Source organism: Stigmatopora argus, chromosome 22, assembly GCF_051989625.1.
Source record: "Stigmatopora argus isolate UIUO_Sarg chromosome 22, RoL_Sarg_1.0, whole genome shotgun sequence".
NCBI classification, from domain to species: Eukaryota; Metazoa; Chordata; class Actinopteri; order Syngnathiformes; family Syngnathidae; genus Stigmatopora; species Stigmatopora argus.
Window position 1 is genome coordinate 5,029,839 of NC_135408.1, and position 23,658 is coordinate 5,053,496.

General features: G+C 41.7%; 3 protein-coding genes across 9 annotated transcripts; 2 read left to right on the plus strand and 1 right to left on the minus strand.

Annotated features, from left to right (window-relative positions):
* The first annotated feature begins 291 nt into the window (after positions 1–291).
* rbm41 (RNA binding motif protein 41) lies at positions 292–4,599 on the plus strand. 5 transcript variants are annotated; one of them, XM_077592142.1, is made up of 9 exons: positions 292–453; positions 779–806; positions 1,422–1,538; positions 1,605–1,806; positions 1,877–2,081; positions 2,180–2,580; positions 2,656–2,806; positions 2,922–3,017; positions 3,989–4,599. In XM_077592142.1, exons 1-8 carry the CDS (start codon positions 363–365, stop codon positions 3,002–3,004), a joined length of 1,278 nt encoding a protein of 425 aa, XP_077448268.1. In that variant the 5' UTR covers positions 292–362; the 3' UTR covers positions 3,005–3,017; positions 3,989–4,599. The 5 variants fall into 5 exon arrangements, with proteins under 5 accessions (XP_077448268.1, XP_077448267.1, XP_077448266.1 ...); XM_077592141.1 differs by having other exon boundaries at positions 293–453; positions 2,893–3,017; XM_077592140.1 differs by lacking the exon at positions 3,989–4,599 and having other exon boundaries at positions 293–453; positions 2,893–3,145.
* A 1,157-nt stretch (positions 4,600–5,756) lies between these two features.
* Positions 5,757–7,470, minus strand: cldn2 (claudin 2). The gene is made up of 2 exons (XM_077592145.1): positions 7,098–7,470; positions 5,757–6,629 (listed from the first exon to the last, which is right to left on the minus strand). The coding sequence occupies exon 2, from the start codon at positions 6,600–6,602 to the stop codon at positions 5,820–5,822; it is 783 nt and encodes a 260-aa protein (XP_077448271.1). The 5' UTR covers positions 6,603–6,629; positions 7,098–7,470; the 3' UTR covers positions 5,757–5,819.
* A 972-nt stretch (positions 7,471–8,442) lies between these two features.
* Positions 8,443–21,895, plus strand: clip2 (CAP-GLY domain containing linker protein 2). Of its 3 annotated transcripts, none has more exons than XM_077592136.1 (19): positions 8,443–8,613; positions 9,381–9,532; positions 10,553–10,746; positions 14,031–14,515; positions 15,464–15,588; positions 15,703–15,916; positions 16,886–17,083; positions 17,155–17,258; positions 17,885–17,945; positions 19,120–19,152; positions 19,547–19,846; positions 19,914–20,402; positions 20,472–20,529; positions 20,605–20,688; positions 20,768–20,924; positions 21,014–21,173; positions 21,247–21,435; positions 21,519–21,581; positions 21,658–21,895. In XM_077592136.1, exons 3-19 carry the CDS (start codon positions 10,638–10,640, stop codon positions 21,676–21,678), a joined length of 2,850 nt encoding a protein of 949 aa, XP_077448262.1. In that variant the 5' UTR covers positions 8,443–8,613; positions 9,381–9,532; positions 10,553–10,637; the 3' UTR covers positions 21,679–21,895. The 3 variants fall into 3 exon arrangements, with proteins under 3 accessions (XP_077448262.1, XP_077448264.1, XP_077448265.1); XM_077592138.1 differs by lacking the exon at positions 8,443–8,613 and adding an exon at positions 8,800–8,967; XM_077592139.1 differs by lacking the exons at positions 8,443–8,613; positions 19,120–19,152.
* Positions 21,896–23,658: the final 1,763 nt, after the last annotated feature.

The following is a 23,658-nucleotide window of genomic DNA, read 5'->3' on the forward strand; positions in this document are numbered from 1 at the left end:
TCTGTCACTCACTTGCTGCGCAGAGAGAGCCCTTGGCCGTGGAGCCCGAGTCGAGCCGCTACAAGAGGAGTGCATGTTGTGCACCGGAGAGCACGCACGGACCCAGATCGAACATGCATTGACACTGCGTGAGCCCCCATCAAAGCCCCGTAATTATTTGCCATGCCGCTATCATGCGCGGAAGAACGCCCATGTCACCTTACTGACGTCATGCAGAAGGCAAATTGAGGACACTCCAGCAGGGCGGGGAGGGCTTTGGTCTCCGCGTGCCCGGGTGAGGGGGGCTTTGCAGCATCGGAGAAATATGACACCGTACACATGGTTGATATAAAGCCAAAGCGATCATCTATTATCACCGTACAATGGTGTCATTCAGCAGAACAAGAACAGATTTGACAGCTGGCTTGCAACATATATCTCTTTATATACACGATAACAGCAGCGCTAAACAAGGTATTTTGTATATTAATTAAATATTGTTAATTTGACACTCGTATTAAAACGAGAAATAATCTAAGTCGGTTAAAAAGGTGCGTTTTAATTGTTTCACTACATTTCCCATACTGCAACGCGCCGGATGCAGACGCAAAAGGCGAAAGTACATCAATGTAAATGTATTTTCAGGCTATTTGTTGCGTAGACAGCATTGTGACCTTTCTTTTTTTAAATATACATGTAAATGAATAGGTATTTTAAGCCCGTAAATAGATCGCATGTTCGTTTAAGCAAAGAAGTGACTTTGTATGGTAACATTTCCCATGTTGCAACGTCCCGGAAGTAACAGTCCGACGTGGAACGATGCGAAGGTAAACAAAACTTCTCATTCCTCATTTGCTGCCTTTGTTCAAGTAGTAAACAACACTACTAAATCAGTATCCAAATTTGGTATCTATTGTCAAATCCTACATGGAATTACTTGTCTTTGATGTGATAATGTAAAGAAGAACCACCGATCCTTCGATATAACGTTATCTTCTCAGTTGCTATATTTATTGCTATAGTATTACGTATAATATAATACATGAACGCCGTTATTGAATGGTACCCTTTTTATTTTGGACATTCATGAATGATCCTGGACGAAAATTTATATTCATAAACGTTTTTTTTTCACTTTCTCACTTTTGATCTCCTCCATCGCCAATTTTGTGTTCATGTTTATCAAATGCGAGGAAGAACGCATTTTTATAAAATGTCACATTACTATTTTTCCAGAGTTAAATTATGTGTAGCAATGCATGAATGAAAAAAGGCCCGGCGACCAAATGGTTAGTGTGTCGGGATCACACTTTTTCGGTCGAGGGTTTGATCCCAGGTGGGTCCTCACTGTATAAGAGGTTACATGCGTGGGTTTCCTCCCACATACCCAAAACATGCAAGGTGGGCTGGTGCTGATTTTATTTCTTGGCATATCTGTCAAGAGTGAGCCGACGACCATGCGACGACGGTCCACTGTTGGAAGAGCAGGAGACTGAGGGACAGCGGCAGCTTCACGGCCTCCTACTGCGGCAACTCCACACCCAAGTTGACTTTGACAGGTGACAAAAGGGCATGGACCCAAAACATTTTGGTCATGTTAAAATTGTCAACTCTTGAATTAACAGATGTGTGGCCAAAAAGAGAAGTTTTGCACCAGCGGCACTCTACAAGCCATTTGGTGAGCAGGTGTCCGGTGTGCGGAGCTTGTCTCAGTTCCGGGAACTGCAGGATGACGAGCAGGAGGTGGCCAATCTGCGAGAGATGGGCCTCACAGAGCTCGAGATTCAGCTTTGGCAAAGTCGGGATGATTCGGACGTACTCGAACAGGTAATTGTTTGGGATTCATTCCTTTTGGAATTTTGGAAGATGTTTTATTATTATTGTGATTTTTTTCCAGTGCCATGGCATTTGTGCGGCCCCCGGCGTCAAGCGGCAGCGCCTGCAGGCCATTCGTGACAAGATGGCGGCAAGGGCGGAGCTCTTGGCCCGGCCTCAGCGCTTCGCCGCCAGCCAGCCACTTTCCCGTCGTGAGATGGAGATCGAACAGGCGCTCTTTCAGGGCAATGACCGCCAGAGTTTCCTCACTTCCCTCTACCATCGAGGTGAGGAGACCTGCCATTTTTGGATAAAATTAGAGAACAGGCTCCGCACAAAGAGGGCTACGGTTTGAGGAAATACCAATTTTTCCTCTTCCCTCCAGATAAAAATAATCAAGACAGCTTGCAGGGGCCGGCATCGGCAAATCCAATTGACACACTGTACAGAGATCTTCTGAGCGAGTCGCCTCAAGATGGAGAAGCTGCCGGAATGTGCCGCCTTTCACCATCTAGGCCGTCACATAGCCCGCCACAGGAAGGCCACGACCAATCAGAGGAAGTCTCACCCGAAATGCCGGAGCGTTCCGGCACGGCCCAGCTTGAGATCAGCCATCCAATTGGCAGCCTACGTGGGCCAGGGGGCTCCGGATTGGGGCAGCCGCTGACCATTACAGGGCGACTGGATGCTGTGACGGACCAAGATATCCGGGACAACCGGGAAAGTGAGGAGGAGATCCGCAACATCCCGAGATTCCGGAACTATGAGCCTGGAAAACCTTCCAAAGTATGGCCAGAAAGGTCTCTAATACGTCAGGTATTGCTGGTGTTTAGTTGTACTCATGGTGGATTTTCCTCCCAGGTTATATGCGTGAAGAACTTGAGCCCACAGGCAACGGTGGCCCAGCTGGTGGCCCTATTCTCCAGGTTCGAGGGGGCCGGCAGCAGCCCCCCGCTGTTGTACCGCCTCCTGACCGGACGCATGAAGGGTCAGGCTTTCGTCACTCTGCCAGGTTAGAACGCGCCCGCTGCTTTAGAACCGGATGTTAAATGTGCAGTTTATTTATTTGTATGTTTTTTTGTGTGTCGGTCTATGGAGACACTGAAACAGCCCAGAATGCTTTGCAGCTTATCCATGGTTACCGGTTGTTAGGGAAACCTTTGGTGCTGGAGTTTGGCCGCGAGCGAAAGGAGGCCGAACGACAGGATGAGAAGACGTGAAAAGTAAACACAAACTTCACACCACTAATTTAAGTTGACAGATGCTTTCTTTTGTTTATTTTTGTAATACTGTTGTTGTATGTGATTTGGTTGTTGTTATAGTTTTTATTTAAATAAAGATTTTTATCTCATTGTTGTGAAGCATTTGAGTTGAATGTTCATAATATTCTAAAATATATTTTTTGAATTGACATTGACAAAAAATATTTGGGGAATTTTATGCCAAAGATGCATGAGAATTTAAATCATTTTTATTAATATAATGTATTTAATAAATATTAAATATTACATTTATTTAATTGTGGGTTTTTTTGAACGCTAGATGGCATTATAACTCATTTCATTTATTTATGAAGACAATCATTTTGTAATATCACAAAATGGCAAATAAAAATTGCATCACAACAATCAGACGCCAAATCTGTTTTGTCCCGAAAAAAAATGACGTATATCCCTGTCAATGGCACTAAATCTTAACCTGATTGAGCAACATCTTTGTTCTTAGTAGAATTGCTGTAGGATTATAAAACACCCCAATTAGTTTCTCGTGAATGGGTCTGGTTACAGAGCTGCAGGCGGCTCAGGTTTTTGTGCCCCCCGCTGGCCTGGAATCTGGGGAATTTAGATTAAGCTTTCATTGTTCTAGATCATGATTTTAATACGAAATACAGTACAACCTGCAATGTGTGGCTGGTCAACTTCTAAAATGTTTGAATTAAAGATTCCTTTTTTTGGAGACAAAGTCTCATACACGCAACCATGGAAAACTGAATATTCTTGTAAATGTTTAAAATATAGTTTACTGTAGCATTTCATCTAAGTAAAATTACTCTTAAACATAACTGTTGTATTTGTTGAATTGGCTATCAAGGCATTTCCTCCAAATCTATTGCTTAAAATCTGAATTGTTCATCCAATAAAGTGCATTTTTTACCCCCTGAAATGATTAATAAAATGACAAATGTTTTTTCCAGGCAGATCCAGGATGACGTCAAAAGGTTTGCAGGAGAAGAGCCCGTCCACCTTGGGCATGCATTCCATCCAGAGACCTCTCGCTCTGCCAAAGGACTTCAAAGTCTCGATGTCCACCGAGACCTCCGAAAAGGGCCTCACCTTGCAAATCAGGTTGATCAGGAAGCCCATCAGGCTCAGGATGACGCCCCTCGCCTCCATAACTAGAGTGTCCATTGCAATCCAATACTTCTATGGCTGCAAAGTATCAAAGGGAAAGTGAGCACACATATAGCTAACCGTAGAGTCGTACTTATTCAAAATACTTCTGTCGAATTTTTCAGAAATGTTGATATAATATCTACAATTGCAAGAACTTTAATATAGCATACTTCTTTTCATTGGTTAGTCGCTATCTATCTGATATATTTCTGGTCGGGAACCTTTTTGGCAGTGAGAGTCATAAACAATTCATATTTTCAAATGTTATAGTCCTTTAGAGCCATACTCAGACTTTAAAGGCATGAATACATGAAAATGCGTGATTTCACCCGTTAGAAGTACGTACACTAACTTAACAGTGTGTCCAGAATCGACAACAGAAGAAGTATTAGAAAATAAAATGATTCTCCTCTCCTGACGGACTTTGTTTGAGATGAAAGCTTTTGATATTTCTTTCCTTTATTAGATCATCATCAAAAGCAGCATTTCATTTTTTCTCCAATTAAACATAAGTTTCCAACCCATAAGAAGTTGCTTCAAAATATTAGTTACGGTTGTATTACTGTATTAATGTATTACTACAGGAACACCTTAAACTCTTTCAGTGTCTTTGGTGGGGATTTTCATTCAATTTGTTAGTAGATTGGATGTCGATTATAATCAATGTCAGGGAAAAATAGGACTTTTTTTTGTCTGGTGAGTAGTGTTATAAAATGTTCTAAACCATTTCTGAGACCACTTCGGATTCCCTGAACCTTAATTTGAGTTGTTTAACTTTTGAAATGTTTTTCAGAATCATCATTATGGTCCAGGTATGATAGAAACACATGTCTCTAGTATGTAAATATTCTCATGTATGTAATCAAAAAATAGATTAAAGGAGTAGTATCTTTAAGAAAAAACACAAGTAAAGGGACAGTTAGTCTTTTGAGGAGCGTTTTCCCACAAAATATTAGTTAGGGAGTAATTTTCTCAACACTGTCAAGAAATTTCATCTGTTTTTGTATACATTACTCAAAAAATCTCCCTGGAATTCCAGATGGTTTAACTTTTGAGTTGTATTTAGCCTTAGAATCTTAGTTGAGGTCCGTAAATTGTGGGTTGAATTCCAAATTGACTTTGGTAATACATAGTATTCCATTTTGGCAATTACACTGGCATCAAAGCACACAATCAAATAAGTGGATGGGGTCCACACATAAGTTTATTTGACTATGTTATTGATCCAAATTGCTTATGCGTGTTGTTGTTTGTTTTGAGTTTGTAGGTCAGGTACTGCTCTATAACTGGACTTTAATGTGTACTTGACTTTTATAATTTAGGTCATGGAAGTACTTTACTGATACCAATTGGAGAGCAGGTACACAGTACTCAAAATAAGTAAGAAGGGCTGACTTTCTCACAAAAACACCTAAACATATGGCTTCTACGGGTATGAACCAGCGTGAATAACCTTTTGTCTGTAGAATTGCCCAGTATAAATATCAATATATATCTACAGAGGCCCATTGTGATGTAACAGTTCTGTTAATGCAAAGGATCAAAGGGAAAAGTAACCAAACACATTCATAAAGGAAATAGGAAACCATTTATTTAGTCCATAAAAAAAAATCTCTGTCTATAACTTTGACATCACACATATCCTGTAACGTCATAGCCTGCTGCTACAGGTTTCCCATGGACTGTACCAAGACTTCCGTTACCGGTCGGAACCAGTGTCTGTCCCCGACTGTTCACGTTTATGCCTCCCATTTGCAAGGTGGTGGTATTCCGTGCCGCTGGTAAACCACCCGCTGGGTACGGGTAGCCCCCGCCATGCCACCTCCCCGGGCCTCCTCCGCCCTCCTGGCCCTCGCAGAAGGACGCCGATAGCATAACACCGCCCAGTATGGAAAGCAAAGCCGAGAAGAGTCCCAGGTAGAGGCAATCCCCCAATTCGAACTTGAGACTGGCAGGCATGTTGGGATTGTAGAAATTCTGGATCACCTTATTGGTCGTCCATGAAACAGGCACCAGTGTCATGAAGCCTGCGGCGAGGAAGAAGCATCCGGCCGCGCCCGCCACCCGTTTCTTGACCTCTGCCGATTCCTCCAGGCAAACGGTGCACTGCATCCCAAGGACGGCAATGGCCAGGCCCAAGGTGGACAGCACCAGGGAGACCACCATGAGGGCCCGAGACGCCTGCAGGTCGGACGACAGAGCCAGGATAGAGTTGAATGTATCGCACTGAAAGCCCCCGGTGCTCTGGGTAACGCACTCCATCCACAAGCCTTTCACCGTGCCCGTGGCTGTCACTATATTGGAGCCCACGTGCGCCGTGTTCTCCCAGTAGGGGAGCACCGTGGACACCAGGCTCCCCAGTAAGCCCAGCAGACCAAGAAAGAAGCCCGCTAGCTCAAGAGCCGCAGACACCATTATGTTCCAATAGTCTTGGGGAGGACTCTAACCAAGGGAAAGTGAATACAACCACTGTTAGATGACCACACGCAAAAGAATTGTAGGTTAGTGACTGGAGTCTAACTGGTTATTGACAGCAATACCTAAAAATTGTTGCAGTCTAATCTCATTTTTTTACTAAATGAGACATAACATTGCAATAGATTGATAGTTTTAACCTGATGGTGTTGTTGCTATATAAAGTCTACACGTGTATATGATGTTTTTTCTTTAAACCTATGAATGTGTTTATTGTTTTACAGAATTTAACACACTTTCAATTGAGGATTTTATAGGTATTGTTAATTGAGGTCTTCATACCTCTTTGAATATGTTTATTTTTTCACATAATTTAAATCACTTCTATGATAAATCAACAATATACGGTACATGACAACTAGAACAGTTTTGGCTTTCTTGTGGCAAGATGAACATTTTTAAGTAGTAAAAGACCAGAAAAAAAACATTACTCACATTGCAAACTGAGTGATGAAATCCTTATCCCAGTTGACTAATCAAACTTCAACATTATTACATGTTACAAAATTACACTAAAAGTAACCTTTTAAGACTTTGAATGGATTTCCAGAGGCAGGTGGACTTGAAAGGCAAAACAATGGAGGTGTGTGCGTGTGCATCCTCATCCGATGCCGAGCGCCGCCGTCCGGGCTGTCACCTCCTGTCAAGCACACGCGACAGTTAATCATTCTCTCATCGGCCAAAGAAAACAACCTTTGCCATCCTTCCTCTGTTCGCTGTATTCCTGCCCTCACGCGGTGCTGTAATGGGATTAGAAAAAAAGCGGAATAATCCCAGCGTGGTGTTGCGTTGATGCCCAGTGCAACGTCCATTGGCCGAGCACACTGAGGCCTTTATTGGGAAATGGAACAGAGGGAGTTATTATATATCAAAATGGGCCATTAGAATAGATGAGTCAACATCTTTTTTTTAACAAACATAATAAAAAAAATATTTAATACAAATAAAATGATAAAATTATGATGTGAATTCAGATTTATACCGGAAATTATGAGAACTTTTTTTAAATGTATAACACTACAAATAAACAAGACATTAAAAATGTCATTTAGTTTTTTTCCTTTTAAAAAGCAACTTTTTAATTCAGCAAAATGGACTTTTTTCTTGTAAATGTTGACCTCCAAAATTGAAATAAAGTATACAGGCACTCACTCGAGAGCAAGTGTAAAAATGGGTATTAGTGATGTCATGAACAAGGATGGAAAATTTGAGATAGTCACAATTGATTGACTAAAATAGTTCCACTATTGGTAAAATATCTGTTCCGGCGGCCAATATGACATTTTAGAAAAAATAAATTGTCTTTTTTATTGAACAAGATGCCCATAAAAAAACTCTTGCATGTCCCTTTTAAATATTTGGTCGTGAATGATTACCAGTAATCTCTATTTTTATTTTGTGCCGCAATTTATTTTGCTTGTAACCTTGTAAACTACCTAACAAAACTAAATATGCATAGTAGTAGGAGATGGCAACTAACCAGAACGTCGTCTTGGGTTTTTCTGACCTCTAGTGAACGTTTTGTGAAAGTGCACAAAAATACCTCTGATGACGTTAAAACGAATTTTTAAAATATATTTTAAATGTATTATCCGTATATATTCATGATGATTTTAATGAAATAGTCGACAAAATGTAAAAACACAGACATAAAAAGTCACTCTTCTCAATCATTCCACTTGATGTGTGGAATTCGACCAATCACATCACTTTCTGATTCCAATGTCCAATCAGGTCTTTTTAAATCACGCCGGCCCGGAAGTGGATGATGCAAAATTCACAGAAAAATTGTAATCCCAGTTTTGGTATAAAAAAAGTGATTTTATTTACCAATGAAGATCACTGCGCATGATTTTTTGTCTTTGAGCGTTTACAGTAGTCACGAAGTGATGAAAATCTAAATAAGTTTGCTTTGACATGGGCATCTAGTGTATGTTTCTGTCATTGCGAGGTTTGCCAACACCAAACTCCTTTCCAAATGTCTTATCTTTAAGAATAACTTGTTTTCCAGAACCATATATTTTAATTTTACACATCTTTATGACAATGAATTATAAATACTGATTCTCTGTTTCAGATCGGCATGTGTTTAATACCAGAATGGGGTCTATATTTTACAAAATTGACACCTTTATATATGTTTATTCAGGATGAGCTAAATTGCACGATGCATCGTTGAAGACGCTGACTGACGACATAATCTATTGTTTTATTTGTTACTATGTAAATTTTTCCTCATTTCGAGATCACCGAATGATGCGACGGTTTAAATACATCTAAAATGTATTGAGAGTAAAGTTGAAATGTATGTATTCTATCTGAAAAGTGGGAGTTGTTTAAAAACCACACGTTTTTAAATGGCCTTCGCCGTTGATAGGAAGAGGAGGGGGTAGCTTGTAGTCATCTCATCCGTCCCACAGGAGGCTCTGCTTCCCCGGCCCCCTTTGTTCCGTGTCGCCGGTGCGGGTTCAGTCGGTTACGGGGAGGCTGCGCTATCCCCCCCAACCACAACAACAAAACATCGCGGAGAGAATCGAAAAAAGAGGGGCTAGAAAACGGGGTTACCAGGAGGAAGTGAGACGAAGATAATTACGAGACAAAAGTTGCTTCTGATGCGTTCGATGTTGCGGGGGCGAGTCGGACATGCGTTTTGCGGGGTGCGAAAACGACACCTCGATGGGAGATTAACGGCGGCTTTTGCGGCTCCCCTTTTTTAAGGGAAACTGAGTGCTACGCGCTCCTACGGATCAACGCGGCGGACTCTCCCTTTTCCCACCCCGAGCATCCATATTTGCATCCCCCCAGCCCAGGGAGTGGCATCCTCCCTTTTCCCTGGAAGGAATATTCCAAGTGGACCCTTGTGACTCAGCGTGAGTATCCACTGAGGCTTTTTTTCCTTTGTTGAATGGGAGTATGCTTTTTCATTACTTGCTTGCCGCAGTCAGTGCTTTAAAACAAATGCATTTTTGTGAAGGTGCGCATTATCACCGCCCCATGCAACCTCCACAGCACTATCAGGTGCAGGCCCTAAGATGGTGGAGTCGTTCATATGGATCAATTAGCATCATCCTTGACCCATTTAATATCTATGCATGTGTCAATCATATCCACATGCCACAATGTGATGGACATGGGGTTGGTTGTCACATGGTCATGCTGATATTTGGCTGTGGGACATCCTTACAAAGGCTTTGGTAGAGCAATTCGTTTGTTATTAGATTTGAAATGAGAGAAGCACTGCAGTGCAATGCTCAGAGACGCTTGTAATGTTGCAGCCTCATTGAAGGAATTAGGGAGGCTCAATCTATGGAAAACTATATTTTAAGTAGAGAAACTGGCAGATATAAATGCAAGTGTACCATTTTCAACAGGCTAACATTGCTTACAAGAGAAATAAATGTTATTATGTAAAAATAAAGCCAATATTTATTTTACTCAAATTCGATGATCTTGAAAAATTGTGGACGATTGGTTAACGCAACGGCCTCACAGCTCTGAGGTTGAGGGTTCAAACCCCGGTGAGTCCTGACCTTCCTGTGTGAAGTTTGCATGTTCTTCGTGGGCTAACGTGGGTGTTCTCTGGGTACTCTGGTTTCCTCCCACATCTTCAAAACATGTTTGAAGGCTAGTTGAACGGTCTAAATTGCCCCTGGGTATGGGTGTGAGTGTGAATGGTTGTCCCTGCGATTGAATGGCCGCCAATTCTGCGCCGGAATAGGCTCCAGCACCCTCTCCGGCCCTTGTGTGAGGATAAGTGGTACAGAAAATGACCGAATGTAAAATTGTCTTATTAAATGAAATGAAAATTCCTGACGACTGTTTCACTTCAACCTTGTTGGTTTTCCTTGTTTCTCCTTCCCTGTCTCCTAACATTTTCTGTGTGTTTCCAGCTGTAAAACATGGAGAGATACAGTCACCACTCCCTGGCTTAGTGCCTTCACTGCTAGCCTTCTCAGCCTATTTTTCCCCCAAACCATGAACATGCTTAAGTCCAGTGGGTTGAAGATCCCCGGGCGTGGGCCCAAGCATTCCAGCCCGATGGGAAGGAGCGGAACATCAAGCTCCCCTGTGCCCCCCAAAGACAGTAAGTGATTTCCTCTTTCGTTGGCCAGAAGAAAAACATCTGTGGCTCTTTTTACTGACTCATAGTGCAATTTCACAGAATACACACATAAACTACTGTCTTCTCCGTTCATCCATCCGAAGGTCATGTTTGTTTCCTCTTGGTTTAAATTACATCACGCGATGACTATCCACAATCAGAGATGGAAAAGATAATCTCTCAAAAGGCCACACATCTGTTCACCGGTTGCGATCTGTGTGCTAGGATATAAACAGAACTAACTAAAATGGCTGAGTTCACCCTGAATAGTGCAAATGACTACTTTTGATATTATATGTAACTTAACTTTAATATGACTATTATTTTTTTTAATGTTGTCATTATTTTTATTATTAGTCTTCCACCAATAAGGGTACTAATAGCACTAAAATTACATCATCGGTATTAGAGAGTATACTTAGAAATAACATGCCGATGATGCCCAATATGTACTCTACCAAAGATAGCCGCCAGCTACGCAGACCGCCGGAAAAAAGAGTGCTTGTTACCCTTTCCAAGGTGATGATAGATGTCCAATCGTGTGGCGTCCAATCATCCCCTGCTGTGGGTTTCAATGAATTTGTCACTATTAGACGTCAAATGGTGGTCAATGAGTTAAACAGTTTTTGATCAAACCACAATAATAATAGCAATGATTTTACATTTTATTTTAGTATGTAGTACACATGTGTCAAAGTGGCGGCCCGGGGGCCAAATCTGGCCCGCTGCATCATTTTGTGTGGCCCGGGAAAGTAAATCATGAGTGCCGACTTTCTGTTTTAGGATCAAATTAAAATGAAGAGTATAGATGTATATTAAATTTCCTGATTTCCCCCCTTTTAAATCAATAATTGTAAATTTTTAATCAATTTTTTCTGTGTTTTTAGTTCAAAAATCATTTTGTAAAATCGAAAAATATATCAAAAAGCTAAAATAAACATTAAAATAAAAAATGTTTTAGATCTATAAAAAAACTGAGTATTCAGGGCTTTTAATCCAGTTCTTTTAATCAATTTATTTAAAAAAAATGTAAATGCACGTGAAATCAAGTTGACGTTAAAGCGGCCCGCGAACCAACCTGAGTCTGACACCCTTGGTAGTAGTTTAGTATTTTTAAAAGATGTTTTCCAAAAAAGTGTATCGATACAGTATCGGCATGGATAATATCACTCACGTATTGGATTCGGAGTAGTATATGGTATTTGGGCAACAATATCAATGATCGCTAGTTTTTAAAATATTTTTTATAAATGAATGACAATTAAAAACTAACTACATTTTTATAGAATACCATTTCTGGAGAACTTTGATGGGTCACTTATTGATTTTGAGTCAATTCTTGTTGATTCTGGGGAATTTCTGAGTCACTTTCTGATAAATTTAGGTTCCTTTCCAGGTCATTTCCTGTTTATTATAAGGGAATTTCCTTGAGAAATAAACTCCATTTACGGCCTGAAGTAGTCAAGATGTAAAAGCATTTTTGGAGTTTCCGTACTATATTCTAATGAGTTCCAACTGTCATTCCTATGGAATTTAGGAATAAGTAAAACGTGTTCCCATATAAGCAGTGGCTGGAGATAAACAGTTTGAGAACATCTGGTTGATACCACACAGGATCAGTCCACACAAGCTTGGCTAGAATGAGTTTATATATAGAAAAGAAAACAGGAAATGGCAAACATTTATCCGCGAGCAAGTAATGCTGTGGCTGGGCCCACATTTGTGTTGCTATGGGGATGTGAGGGGGTTCGAGTAAAAAGTGAGCCAATGTAGAGCGAGGACTGGCTACACAAGCCTCCACTTTGACCATTGTGCTGGGGCTCTGTGAAAACCCGCCATTCATCCCCCATCTAGCACAATGAAGCCTCCACACAACTTCCTCCGCCTCCCGACGTTGGCAGCGAACACACCTCTTGTCGCTGGACGGCCTCGGTTATTTACGAGTGCTTCAAATGCGCAGATGGAAAAGGCCTGGTTTTAAGATGAAGTAATTTACAACGGATTGAATGTAGTTTCGTGCAGGTGTCACTATTGTGTCATTCCTTATTTGCGTTTAAGAAGCACTCTGTGATAATAAATACAAAGAAACACTAGGATTGGATTGGATTGGATTGGATAACTTTATTCATCCCGTATTCGGGAAATTTCATTGTGACAGTAGCAGAGGGTGATTAGACAGAACAACAAAGCAAAAGCACAAAGTACAAAGCAAATCAAAGTAAATGGGATCATTAAAAATCACCAAATCAGATCATTAAGACAGAAAAGAAGCAAAAACACAAAACGGGCAAGAGTGGACGGAGCTACCGCCGCCGGCTGCCACTTGAACGGCGCCATCTTGGTTGCGGTAGCTAAAACGGATACAGACTCAAAAAGACGTTGTAAAGTTGGACAAAAACTGGAACCACACAGGATCCATTCTGTGATTTCATAGCTTTAAGTTACGTTTTGCTTGACTATTTTTTTTTCCTCACTAAGTCCTCACTTTTAGGTCAGAAAACTGATTTAGACTTGTAAAAGCTATAGAAATAAACTCCGATATTGCTGTTGTTCGACAGTTCACAATGGCGATAGACGTCCAATCCATTTACTGCCTTGAAATGCTTTCCGAAAATGAATGCCTCAATTAAAAATAGCTGAAAAATAGCAGTTTTTCATATGTTACGACATTTTCTGTCAAATCGGTGCAACTAGTGACGGGCTAATTTTTTCCCAAACTTTCCCGGTCACTTGTTTATAAAGTTCGCCCGGCCAGTTCGTGTAACCGGTGTTGGGGGCTGATTTTTTTCCCAATTTTCTTAGCTTTTTGGTCGTAAAATATCCCACCGACAAGTGGCTTCTTCAAATGTTGATGAGAGACTTGTCACTGATTTTGCACAACGGCAACATATGGCAGCAATTGGGGCATAAAGCTCCAGCAATGGGGCCATGAAGCCTCGAGCAGGTCTTCAAGTCGGGGTCTTATGGAGAGCCCGCCGATTCACGCACACGCGAAACATAGCCCGTGTGTGTGTGAGAACGACGGGTTTAATCGCAGATGCGCCTCGCTGACCCACTTTTCGGGTGCCAATTAGTCTCCGGCCCCACAATCTGCATTTCCGTGCCGCACGCTGACACACGCAGCTCGTCATTTTATCTGGCACGACGCGGTCAAAGGGAACGGATGACGACAGTCTCACAATGTCACCAGTTTTTCCGAGGTCGCTCGGTGAACCGCGTTTCCTCAGACACGCGAGATATGGATGCTTGTCGTACTTTGTCCCCAGGTGCTCCGGCCAAGCCCGGCACGCCGCCCAAAGTGTCCGAGGAGGGCGACGAGGTGGCAGGTGACTACACGGTGGGCGAGCAGGTGTGGGTGAACGGCGTGAAACCCGGGGTCATCGCCTACCTCGGGGAGACTCAATTCGCACCGGGCCAATGGGCCGGAGTTATCCTCAACGAACTCCTGGGCAAGAACGACGGCTCGGTGGGCGGCGTTCGCTACTTCGAGTGCCAACCCTTGCAGGGCATCTTCACCCGACCCTCAAAGCTGACTCGACAGCCAGCGGCCGATAGCAGCGATGGCCTCTCCGCCGAGTCGCTCTGCATCCATAATCAGACCCTCCTCGGCCAGCGGGCAGCGGCACCCCTTCGAGAAAGTTTGCTCAACAGCGCTGTCAAGACGGGGAATGAGTCCGGCTCCAACATGTCTGATAGTGGATCCGTGAAGAAAGGCGGTGACAAGGATCTCAAGACTGGAGATCGGGTTTTGGTGAGTGTACATATTTGGCTTTGTCTCCAGAAAAATATTGTTTACTTTTTTTTTAACCCAAATGAATATTTATATTAAAAGAAATGTAGCAATATGACAAGTTAACATCAATATTAACATTTGGTATACAAGTGTGGTCAACATGACTCAAATGTCCATATATATATATATATATAGGCTATATATATATATATATATGTTACATATATATTTGTTACATATATATTTTTATTATTATTAATCTTTGTTGTATGCACATACTTTTCTTTTAAAATTTTCAAACAACAATTAAATTATATTAATAAAACTACTACACTCTGGTTATGGCCCTCAATAATAAACTCTATTTTTTTTAACCCAAGTGAATATTTATAGTAAAATAAATGTAGGAATATGACAAGTTAACATCAATATTAACATTTGTTATACAAGTGTGGTCAACATAATTCCAATGTACATATGTTACATATATATTTTTATTATTATTAATCTTTATTGTATGCGCATACTTTTCTTTTTAACATTTTCAAACAACAATTAAATTATATTAATAAAACTACTACACTCTGGTTATCGCCCCCCAACAGTCAACTCTAAATTTCACAAACCTCAGGACGTCATTACTCCAAACATTTAATCACCTCTCTTGTTTCATACTACAAATTTGATAATCCCTTTATTCGCTCTTAAGTTATCATGAAATTCCGTTTCTGATCTCTATGACCTTTGCTCTCATTACCTCAAAATTTAATCACCTCTTTCATATAACAAACATATCCTGTAAGATTAGTAATAATCCCCTTTTTCCGTTCTCAAATGATCTTGATCACATTATCCGTCAGACATAAGGAATTGAATAATAAACTCCGCCTTCTATAGGTTTTACCTATTAGCAGAGGTGACTATAGAAAATATACAAAACAAATTTTGTCATGTGTTTGTGGTCAGGTGGGAGGCTCCAAGATGGGTGTGATCCGTTACATGGGGGAGACGGACTTCGCCAAGGGTGAGTGGTGCGGCGTGGAGCTGGACGAGCCTCTGGGGAAGAATGACGGCGCCGTGGCCGGCACGAGGTTTGTCCAATGAACAGCTTTTGCATTCATTACAATGGGAAAAGATGACTTGAGATAAGAATGCTTTGAGTTATCAGTGCCGAGGAATTCAACGCTGCGCCACCATGTGTGCAGATATTTCCAGTGTCTCCCCAAGTTTGGGCTTTTTGCGCCCATCCACAAGGTGATCCGGATCGGCTTCCCGTCCACCAGCCCAGCCAAGGCCAAAAAGACCAAGCGCATGGCCATGGGCGTGTCATCGCTGGCCCACAGCCCCAGCAGCTCATCCATCAGCTCCGTCAGCTCGGTGGCCTCGTCGGTGGGCGGAAGACCCAGCCGCGCCGGACTGGTGAGATCACGGCTCGGCTCGCTTGTAGATTTTGGCTGACAAAGCACACGTGTCTTCGGAAACAATCAAACGGGGTAGACGTGCCATCGATTTGGCTCGACCGGTTTACGCCCTTTTTTTACTTTGCGAGATTGCTGGCGTCATCCTCTTTATTTGCCGTCTGTATTCGAGATGGCTTCGTAAGCAAGAACACTCACTGTGAGTAATGGTCGACTCTCTCTGTGATTAAGTATCATTGATTTTGTAGAAATATACCTGCAAGTGCACGTATGACAGCCAGTGAAAAAAATAGAAAGGTCACATATACTGTAGGACTAATACATTATTATCTTTGTGTTCAAACAAAAACTATTAGTGTTTTAATATTATTATCACTTTCAGTCTGAGTTATTGATAAGGGTCCCATTACACAAAAATAAATATGCAACATTAGAAAATCATAGTTTTCTGGAACTTATTCTAGACTTTATTTCTATACTAACAATGTATTTTTGTACTTTTCCTTATCTTATTTAAATCTTTTCCTAAATTAAAAAAATAATAATAATAATTTCATACTGAAAGTATCCATTTTCTTTCATAGTTTAAAAACATAATTGTTTTAATGTTTCACATTTTTATCTGTTGTAATAAATCATAATTTTACAAAATGTATCACATCTTTGTGTGCTAAAGATGCACACAAAAACTATTTCAGCAATCGTTACTTCAGTTATTGTATTTTATACAAAAAAATCACCATGATTTAGATAAATATACCAATCATATTGAATCATCATTAAATATTATTTTGTATTTTTAAAATCAAAGTATATGAAAATATTCTGCCCAAATATTTTTCAACTCTTCCAGGCTTAGCAGGAATGTGTCAAACATCGTCTCCCCACGGCTCTAAAAATACTGACGCCATTTGACACGAAATAAAAATCTTGTTTCTTTTCTATATTCACCCCATGTTGGTCCTTCAAGCTGACAGAGACGTCATCACGCTACGCCCGCAAGATCTCGGGCACGACCGCCCTTCAGGAGGCGTTGAAGGAGAAGCAGCAGCACATCGAGCAACTGCTGGCTGAGCGTGACCTGGAACGTGCTGACATGGCCAAGGCCACCAGCCGCATCTGCGAAGTGGAGAAAGACCTCTGTGCCCTCAAGTCGCAGCACATACAGGTAAGAACGTTCACAGACTCGGGCAGAACCTTATAAGCGAGGCGTCCAACGTGACCCCATGTCCTTCACAGTACATTTCCGAGAATGAAGGTGCCCTGCAGCAAGTCACGGCCGCCTTGGCGGGTGTGCAGAAAGCCAAGGTAGAGCTTGCCAATCAGCTGGAAGAGGAGAAAAGGTAGGATCCCTTGTCATTAACCCAGTGGCGGTCCGCGCATTTTCTCGTAGCGCATTCAATGGGTAAAATCCACTTCCTAGCAGCATTTAATGATTAAATACAAATACTGGAGCTTTACAGACATTACAACCGGGCCAGGGGGTGATTTTCCCGGGAAAAGACAGCGATGACGTATCCCTACGCCTGCCAGAAGGCAATGATGTATCCCTACGCCTGTGACAAGGCATTGTGGTGTTGCAAACTCGAAATCTGATTGGTTAAAGCAACAGTCTTATCGACGCTTGTTTAATGCAGCCGAGCCTGCAGAACTGATTGTGAAGGCCTTGAGGCAGAGTTTTGACCCTGGCAACAAATAATGGCTGAAATGTGATTGGTTAAATGCTTCAATATGAAAACACACATCTGGAAGCAGTGCAACCGGGGGGAAGCAATGAAAGGAAGCTAACAGACAATTTGGAATTATTTAATAAGTATTGATGGAAAAAATATAATATATGATTCTGATATTTCTTAGGCCAGCAGAGAAGGCCTTGAAGGCCCTGACAGCCCGCCACTGGGATTAACCAAAACAAGAGATTGGTGATCATGGCTATTATCAACTGTGAATGTGTTCTTATTGCTTTCAGGAAAGTGGAGGATCTTCAATTCCGAGTAGAGGAGGAGTCCATCACCAAAGGAGATTTGGAGGTAATCCAAATGTTTCTTGTGACTTGGAAGAATTCCAAAAACTTTTCTGCACTTTCTTCTTTTAATCCCTGAGCAAAAAGTTATCTTTTGAGGGTTGGTTTACTGACCAGGGTTGTCCAAACTATTCCTCTAAGGGCCACAGTAGGTGCAGGATTTTGTTCCATTTGATCTGGCACGGACTGTTTAACCAATGAAACTTCTTCTAAAAAAATAATAATAATAATAATGATAAAAACCAAAACTGGACTGCAATCCTTTGATTACAGTTTTAATACACCAAATTGGTTAAAATGTATTCTAAATGAAAACCAGCACTCACTGCCGCCCTTGAGTACCGGTTTGGACACCCGTAATTTTCTCTCTTCATATTGTTTACTTGGTGCAAAGAATCCCTCCACTATATAGACGAGATCGCTCCTGACATCTAAAGTAGTGGGTGTGCAATTCTAGTGTTAGAGCAATTTTTTGTTGTGTGTTGTCCATTGTTGCTAAAACAGGTGGCACGTATAGACAATGGCTTTTGTAGAAGTGAACTGGTGACCTCTATAAATAAATACGTGTTTGACACGTATGGACATTGGATTCATTGGAAACGCCACAGATGACATGTCAATTACAAATTCCAGGCAGCAGTCCCCTAGTGGGTTAGGTTCTTCTTCTTTTTTTGTTTAATGTCGAAAGATCAAGTCACTACATCTAGAATGGCCCACAACAACAACAAAAACACGAATCACAGGGGGCATACCCACCGTTTGAAAAAACATTGCTTCGTAGATAAAGGACAGAGAAATATTTGTCATTCTGACCATGGAAATTGCTTGTTTTTGCGCATTGACAACATATCTCAGAGGTGATTGTTTTATTGTCCCATCACATATTTCTTGGCAGAGATAAAAAAAGCAGGCTGTTTTCTATGTTTTCCTCCACTGATTAGATGTTGATACTCACAAACTAGTTCCTCGGCAGAAATGGTTTGAGTTTCCGTCAAATTGAAACGAGTGTGGCTTAACAAATGAGTTTATCAACCCAGATTGATGTATTTTTTCTTCCCTAGTTGGGGCAAACTTTCTCTTGCCCCTTTATGCAAAAAAAAGAACTCCAGGTGTGAAAAAAAATCCTCGAAGTCAGTTTTCAAGTTTAATTCAGGTGCAGTAAAGTATGTTTTTGCCAACAGGGAAGACGCAAGTGTGACTCTGCATCCTTGAGGGTAAGAGGAAGGTGACCATTTCTTTCTTTCTTTTTTTTTTCTTAATGAGACGCCATCTTGTTTGGGATGCTGCTTTATAATCTTAAACACACTTCCCTCTTCTTCCTCGTGTGCTGTGATATCTTCAATTCAAATCCAGTAGTGACTTGCGAAGGTAGAAACGGTTAACGATCTTCTTGTTTTGAATGGATGCTTGTTCTTTAGACGATCCGGCTGTGGCTGCGCTCTTCTCACAATTTTCCACTTTCATTCGGCACGTCGCAGTAATAATCCTATAGGAAATGTTTGGATGTACGCACATCCAGGCAGGGAGCCAAACAAACACTCTGTGGTGGTCTGCACATGAATGTATTTATAAATATTGCAAACATTTCTGTGTCGTTTCTGATCATAGCAAACCACGGTGGAGGAGCAGAGTCGCATCGTACAGTTGGAGGAGGAGCTCACCCGAACCAAGACTGAGGTGGAAAGCCTGCGGGTTCGACTGCCGGGCCCTGACGGCCTCACCCCAGAACCGGGCTCCCCTGGTGGCTTGGCGCTCGACTCCAACATGACAGCGGCGTTGGCGATAAGCCAGAGGGAAGCAGAGAAGCTGAAAATTCTGGTGGACAAGCAGAACCAGGAGATCTGCGAGTTGAAGCTAAAGGTCCAGCAGGCCACTAAGGAGAACATGGAGATGATGGATACCTGGAAGGTAGTCAGCCAATCGCAAGTCATACAAAAATCGCAAGTCGCTTTCTTACTTTTCCTTTCCTGCGCAGTCTAAATTTGACTCGTTAGTAAGCGAGCACCAGCATTCCCTGGAGGAGCTGAAGGCCTCGTTCTGCAGCGACCGATCTGCGCCAGATGACCGAGAGCCGGCCACTCAGGAGCTGCGTGCCACCCTGGAGGGTCTGAAAATGGAGCACCAGCTGGAAGTAGAGAACCTGAAGGCCAAATATACAATTGAAGCAGCCATCCTCACCAAAGAACGCGAGGACCTCGCCGCTCGCCTCCGGGAGGCTGAGAAAGGCGCTGGCGGACAGTCCTCAGAAGAGGCTGCCGACAAACTACGGAGGGCCGAGAAGAGGCTGGCGGAGATGGAGGCGCTTCAGCGGGAGCGTGACAGAAGCGCCCGTGATCTGAAGGAACGGCTAGAGAGTTCTGAGAGCGAGACGTCCGATTGCAGGGTGGAAATGAAGAAGCTGCAGGAGGAGCTGAGGGTGACGGCCAACCAGCTGCGGGCCCTGCAAAACGATCGCGATGCTAACGTGAGTGCAAACGAGCAACACTGGCTTCTGCTGTCTGATTGGTTGTCGTGTAACGCTTTGTTTTGGCAGGTGATTGAAGATAACCAACTTTCAGATGACAAGGGAAAATTCAAGCAGAACATGGAAGGTAAGACTTTACTTTAGTCTGAATACCTGTTTACCAGAAGAGCAGTTGTGCTGTAAACTGTAATCTTCTTTTTAGAAACCTTGGAAAAACTCCTGAAACGGGAAAAAGAGGTTTCCACTCTTACCTGCCAAGTTGAAGCCCTTAAATCTCAAATCGCAGGTCAGACATGCAAACTATAAGAAAACATTTTCTCTTCAAAGCTAGATTTTCTATGCTTTTTCCCTTTTTTTAATGGCAGTTCTGGAGGGTAAAGTTCGAATGGGGGAAAGAAGGGCTGAATCTCTCGCTCGGGAAAAGATGCGTGTAGAAGCAGAGCTAGAATCCATGACCAGGAAGTCTCATGATGCCTCTGGGCAGTTGCTCAGCATCAGCCAGGACCTCTTGAAGAAAGAAGGGTATATTGGACTTACAAGCTCAGCATTGATGAGCACCAAATTCTTCTCCATTACACATGTGACCTTTTATTTTTATTTTTTTATAACAGAAGCCTAAACGAGTTGAGGGTTTTGCTCCTGGAGTCACGTCGACACTCTCGTGAGATGGACAAAGACCTGAACCGGGAGGTGCGTAAGGCCGAGTGGAAGGTAAAGGAGCAAAAACTGCAAGATGACATCAAGACGCTGCGTGACAAACTCCTCATGCTGGTGAGGAACCCAGGACAACAATTGACCAATAGAGCTTTTCCTCAATGACCGCAATGTTTTTCCCCTACTTCAGGGCCGCGAGAAGTTCTCCCCGGACCACCGCCGTCACTCCATGCTGGACCCCTCGGCTCTGGACTCAGAGGTTACCCGCCTACGCCAGCAGCTACTCAGCACCGAGGACGCGTTGAGGACCGCCTTGGATCACAACCAGCAAGTGGATCAGCTGGTGCAAGCGATGGGCAAGCATCCAGAAAAAAGCCCGGTAATGTCACCTGGATCAATCTGACTTGGTAGGAACATCCTCAAGGGAAATACCAAATAAATACTTTGTTTCATATATTTCAGATGCACGGAGCGCATAAATCGGCCAACGGAATACACCATCAGGAGTCCGACAGCACTCAGGAAGTCTGTATCATTTTAATTGACATTTTCAAAGACGTAATTATGATACTAATATTTCTCTTCTTTGGGGATGGAGCAGGGTTTTCAGGAGCAGCACTGACACGACCTGAGAAAGCGTCAAATGGGGCTCGCGGAGGAACATCTATATTTCTACAGATGTTTGAATTTTAAACGGAAACTGCGCATGGTCGCTGAAAAGCACCTGTTGGCAAGAACCAAGTACTGTAATGTAAACATCTGGTGGAATTGCCAATCTGTAAAGGCAACATTTTTTTTTGTTTTACAAAAGAAAGAATGCCTTGAATCCAAGAATTTAACATTGGGAGACTTTTGTGATTCTTTTATTTGCTACTTTGAAATTACCTACCGAGTGACACTTAAGGCTAACAATGAGATCCCGTTGCGGTTTGATGAATTCGTTACCATGAGAAAGGATTGGCGTCATAAACCATTAACGGGTATTAATAGGTGGACATTAAAGTGTAAACATGGACACCAAGGTACGATCGATGACTAGATTCTCATTATTATGCAGAAGCCCATCAAAAAGCATTTTTTTTAAAAACCAACAAAACTGTTTTTTGACGCTAGGGAAACTGGTTGAACCTGTTCTGTATCCAGAAAGACAACAAAGTAAGATAGCCATGATTGGACTTCCATTGGTACAGAGGCCACTATGTATGCCCAGATCTGTTATCAGACTGATGTAACTGATAAACACTGAGCCCCTCCTACCCCTCACCTAAAAAAAATTACAACATTGGTCCAAATCTTTCTCCCAAGTCATAATACAAGTTGGACACCTAGATAAATGGTTAACAATTTACTTGTTGTAAATGCAGACATACACCAAGGGAAGGTTGGACTGTCCATATCAAGGTTCACCCCTAAAAAAATGGCATGTTTCCCAGGTTAAAAAAAACCAAAAGACTATCAATTAAGAGTCCAGCTCTGTCTCTTGAACACAAGGTTGATTCTTGAAGACAGTCAATAAAGAATCCAACATTTTAAGGTGGAAAAGAGGGAATCTGTGGCGAATGTTTGTACCCAAAGGTGCCCCATTTTTATCGATAATTGCACACAAGTACATATGGTTAAGCTACTGTCTGTACCTGTTCTAGGGCAAAAAAGCATGGGTAAATGTACAAAAGAAGGTACCACTACAACAAGACATTGTGCCTTCTCAGTAGATCAATTCTGTTGTCTGTCCTGCAGCACAAAAAGTATGTTCCTAAAATGTAAACATAACTCTTAAAAGTGGTGGTAGTAGACTGTTGTCCTCCTAAGCTATTAAGATTCTGAGGTACTGTCTGTACCAAGGAAGCTCCTCAATATTTAGAGATCAAGGTTCCAAAGGCAGGACCTTTACCAGTTCCATCCCAGTGACAAACATTTACCCCTTCAAGTTATAAAAGGACTTTGGTGGTGCAGGAACAAAAATACCAAGACTGGCAGTTTCTTGGGCTCAAATTTGCCAGCATCCAACATCTTCCCACTACAGTCTCTATTTACTCTCTGTAGTCCTATCTGGTACTGTATCAGGAATAGACATAAGGATTCCTGCCACAATGCATTCTGAGATTGACATTAAACATTTACAACCCAGTTTTCCTCTGGCTGGTTCTTCTTCATCTACACAAGTACTTAAATGCAAAGATTGTATATCTTGTTTTCTATATTGTTTATGCACACCATGTAGCACATTTTATAGGTTAATTTAAATTGTCATTTCTGTGCAATGTCATTGTATGTATATATATATATATATATATATATATATATATATATATATATATATATATATATATATATATATAATGTGTGGGTGGGTGTATTGGTGTATTGTATGTGTACATATCGATAGATATCATCCCTTTTCATATGGATTAAAATCATTAAACTGTTTTTGCTATTTTCCTTTCTTTAATAATACATCTGATACAGCAAATCAGTGAAAATAAATAAGCAGTTTTTTTCACCAGGAAAGTTTATTTTTACTTTAAAACATTCACTTTTTACATCAATTATTTAAAAAGAACAAACATTAGATTATACCATATTATGATAACTAAACCGTTTT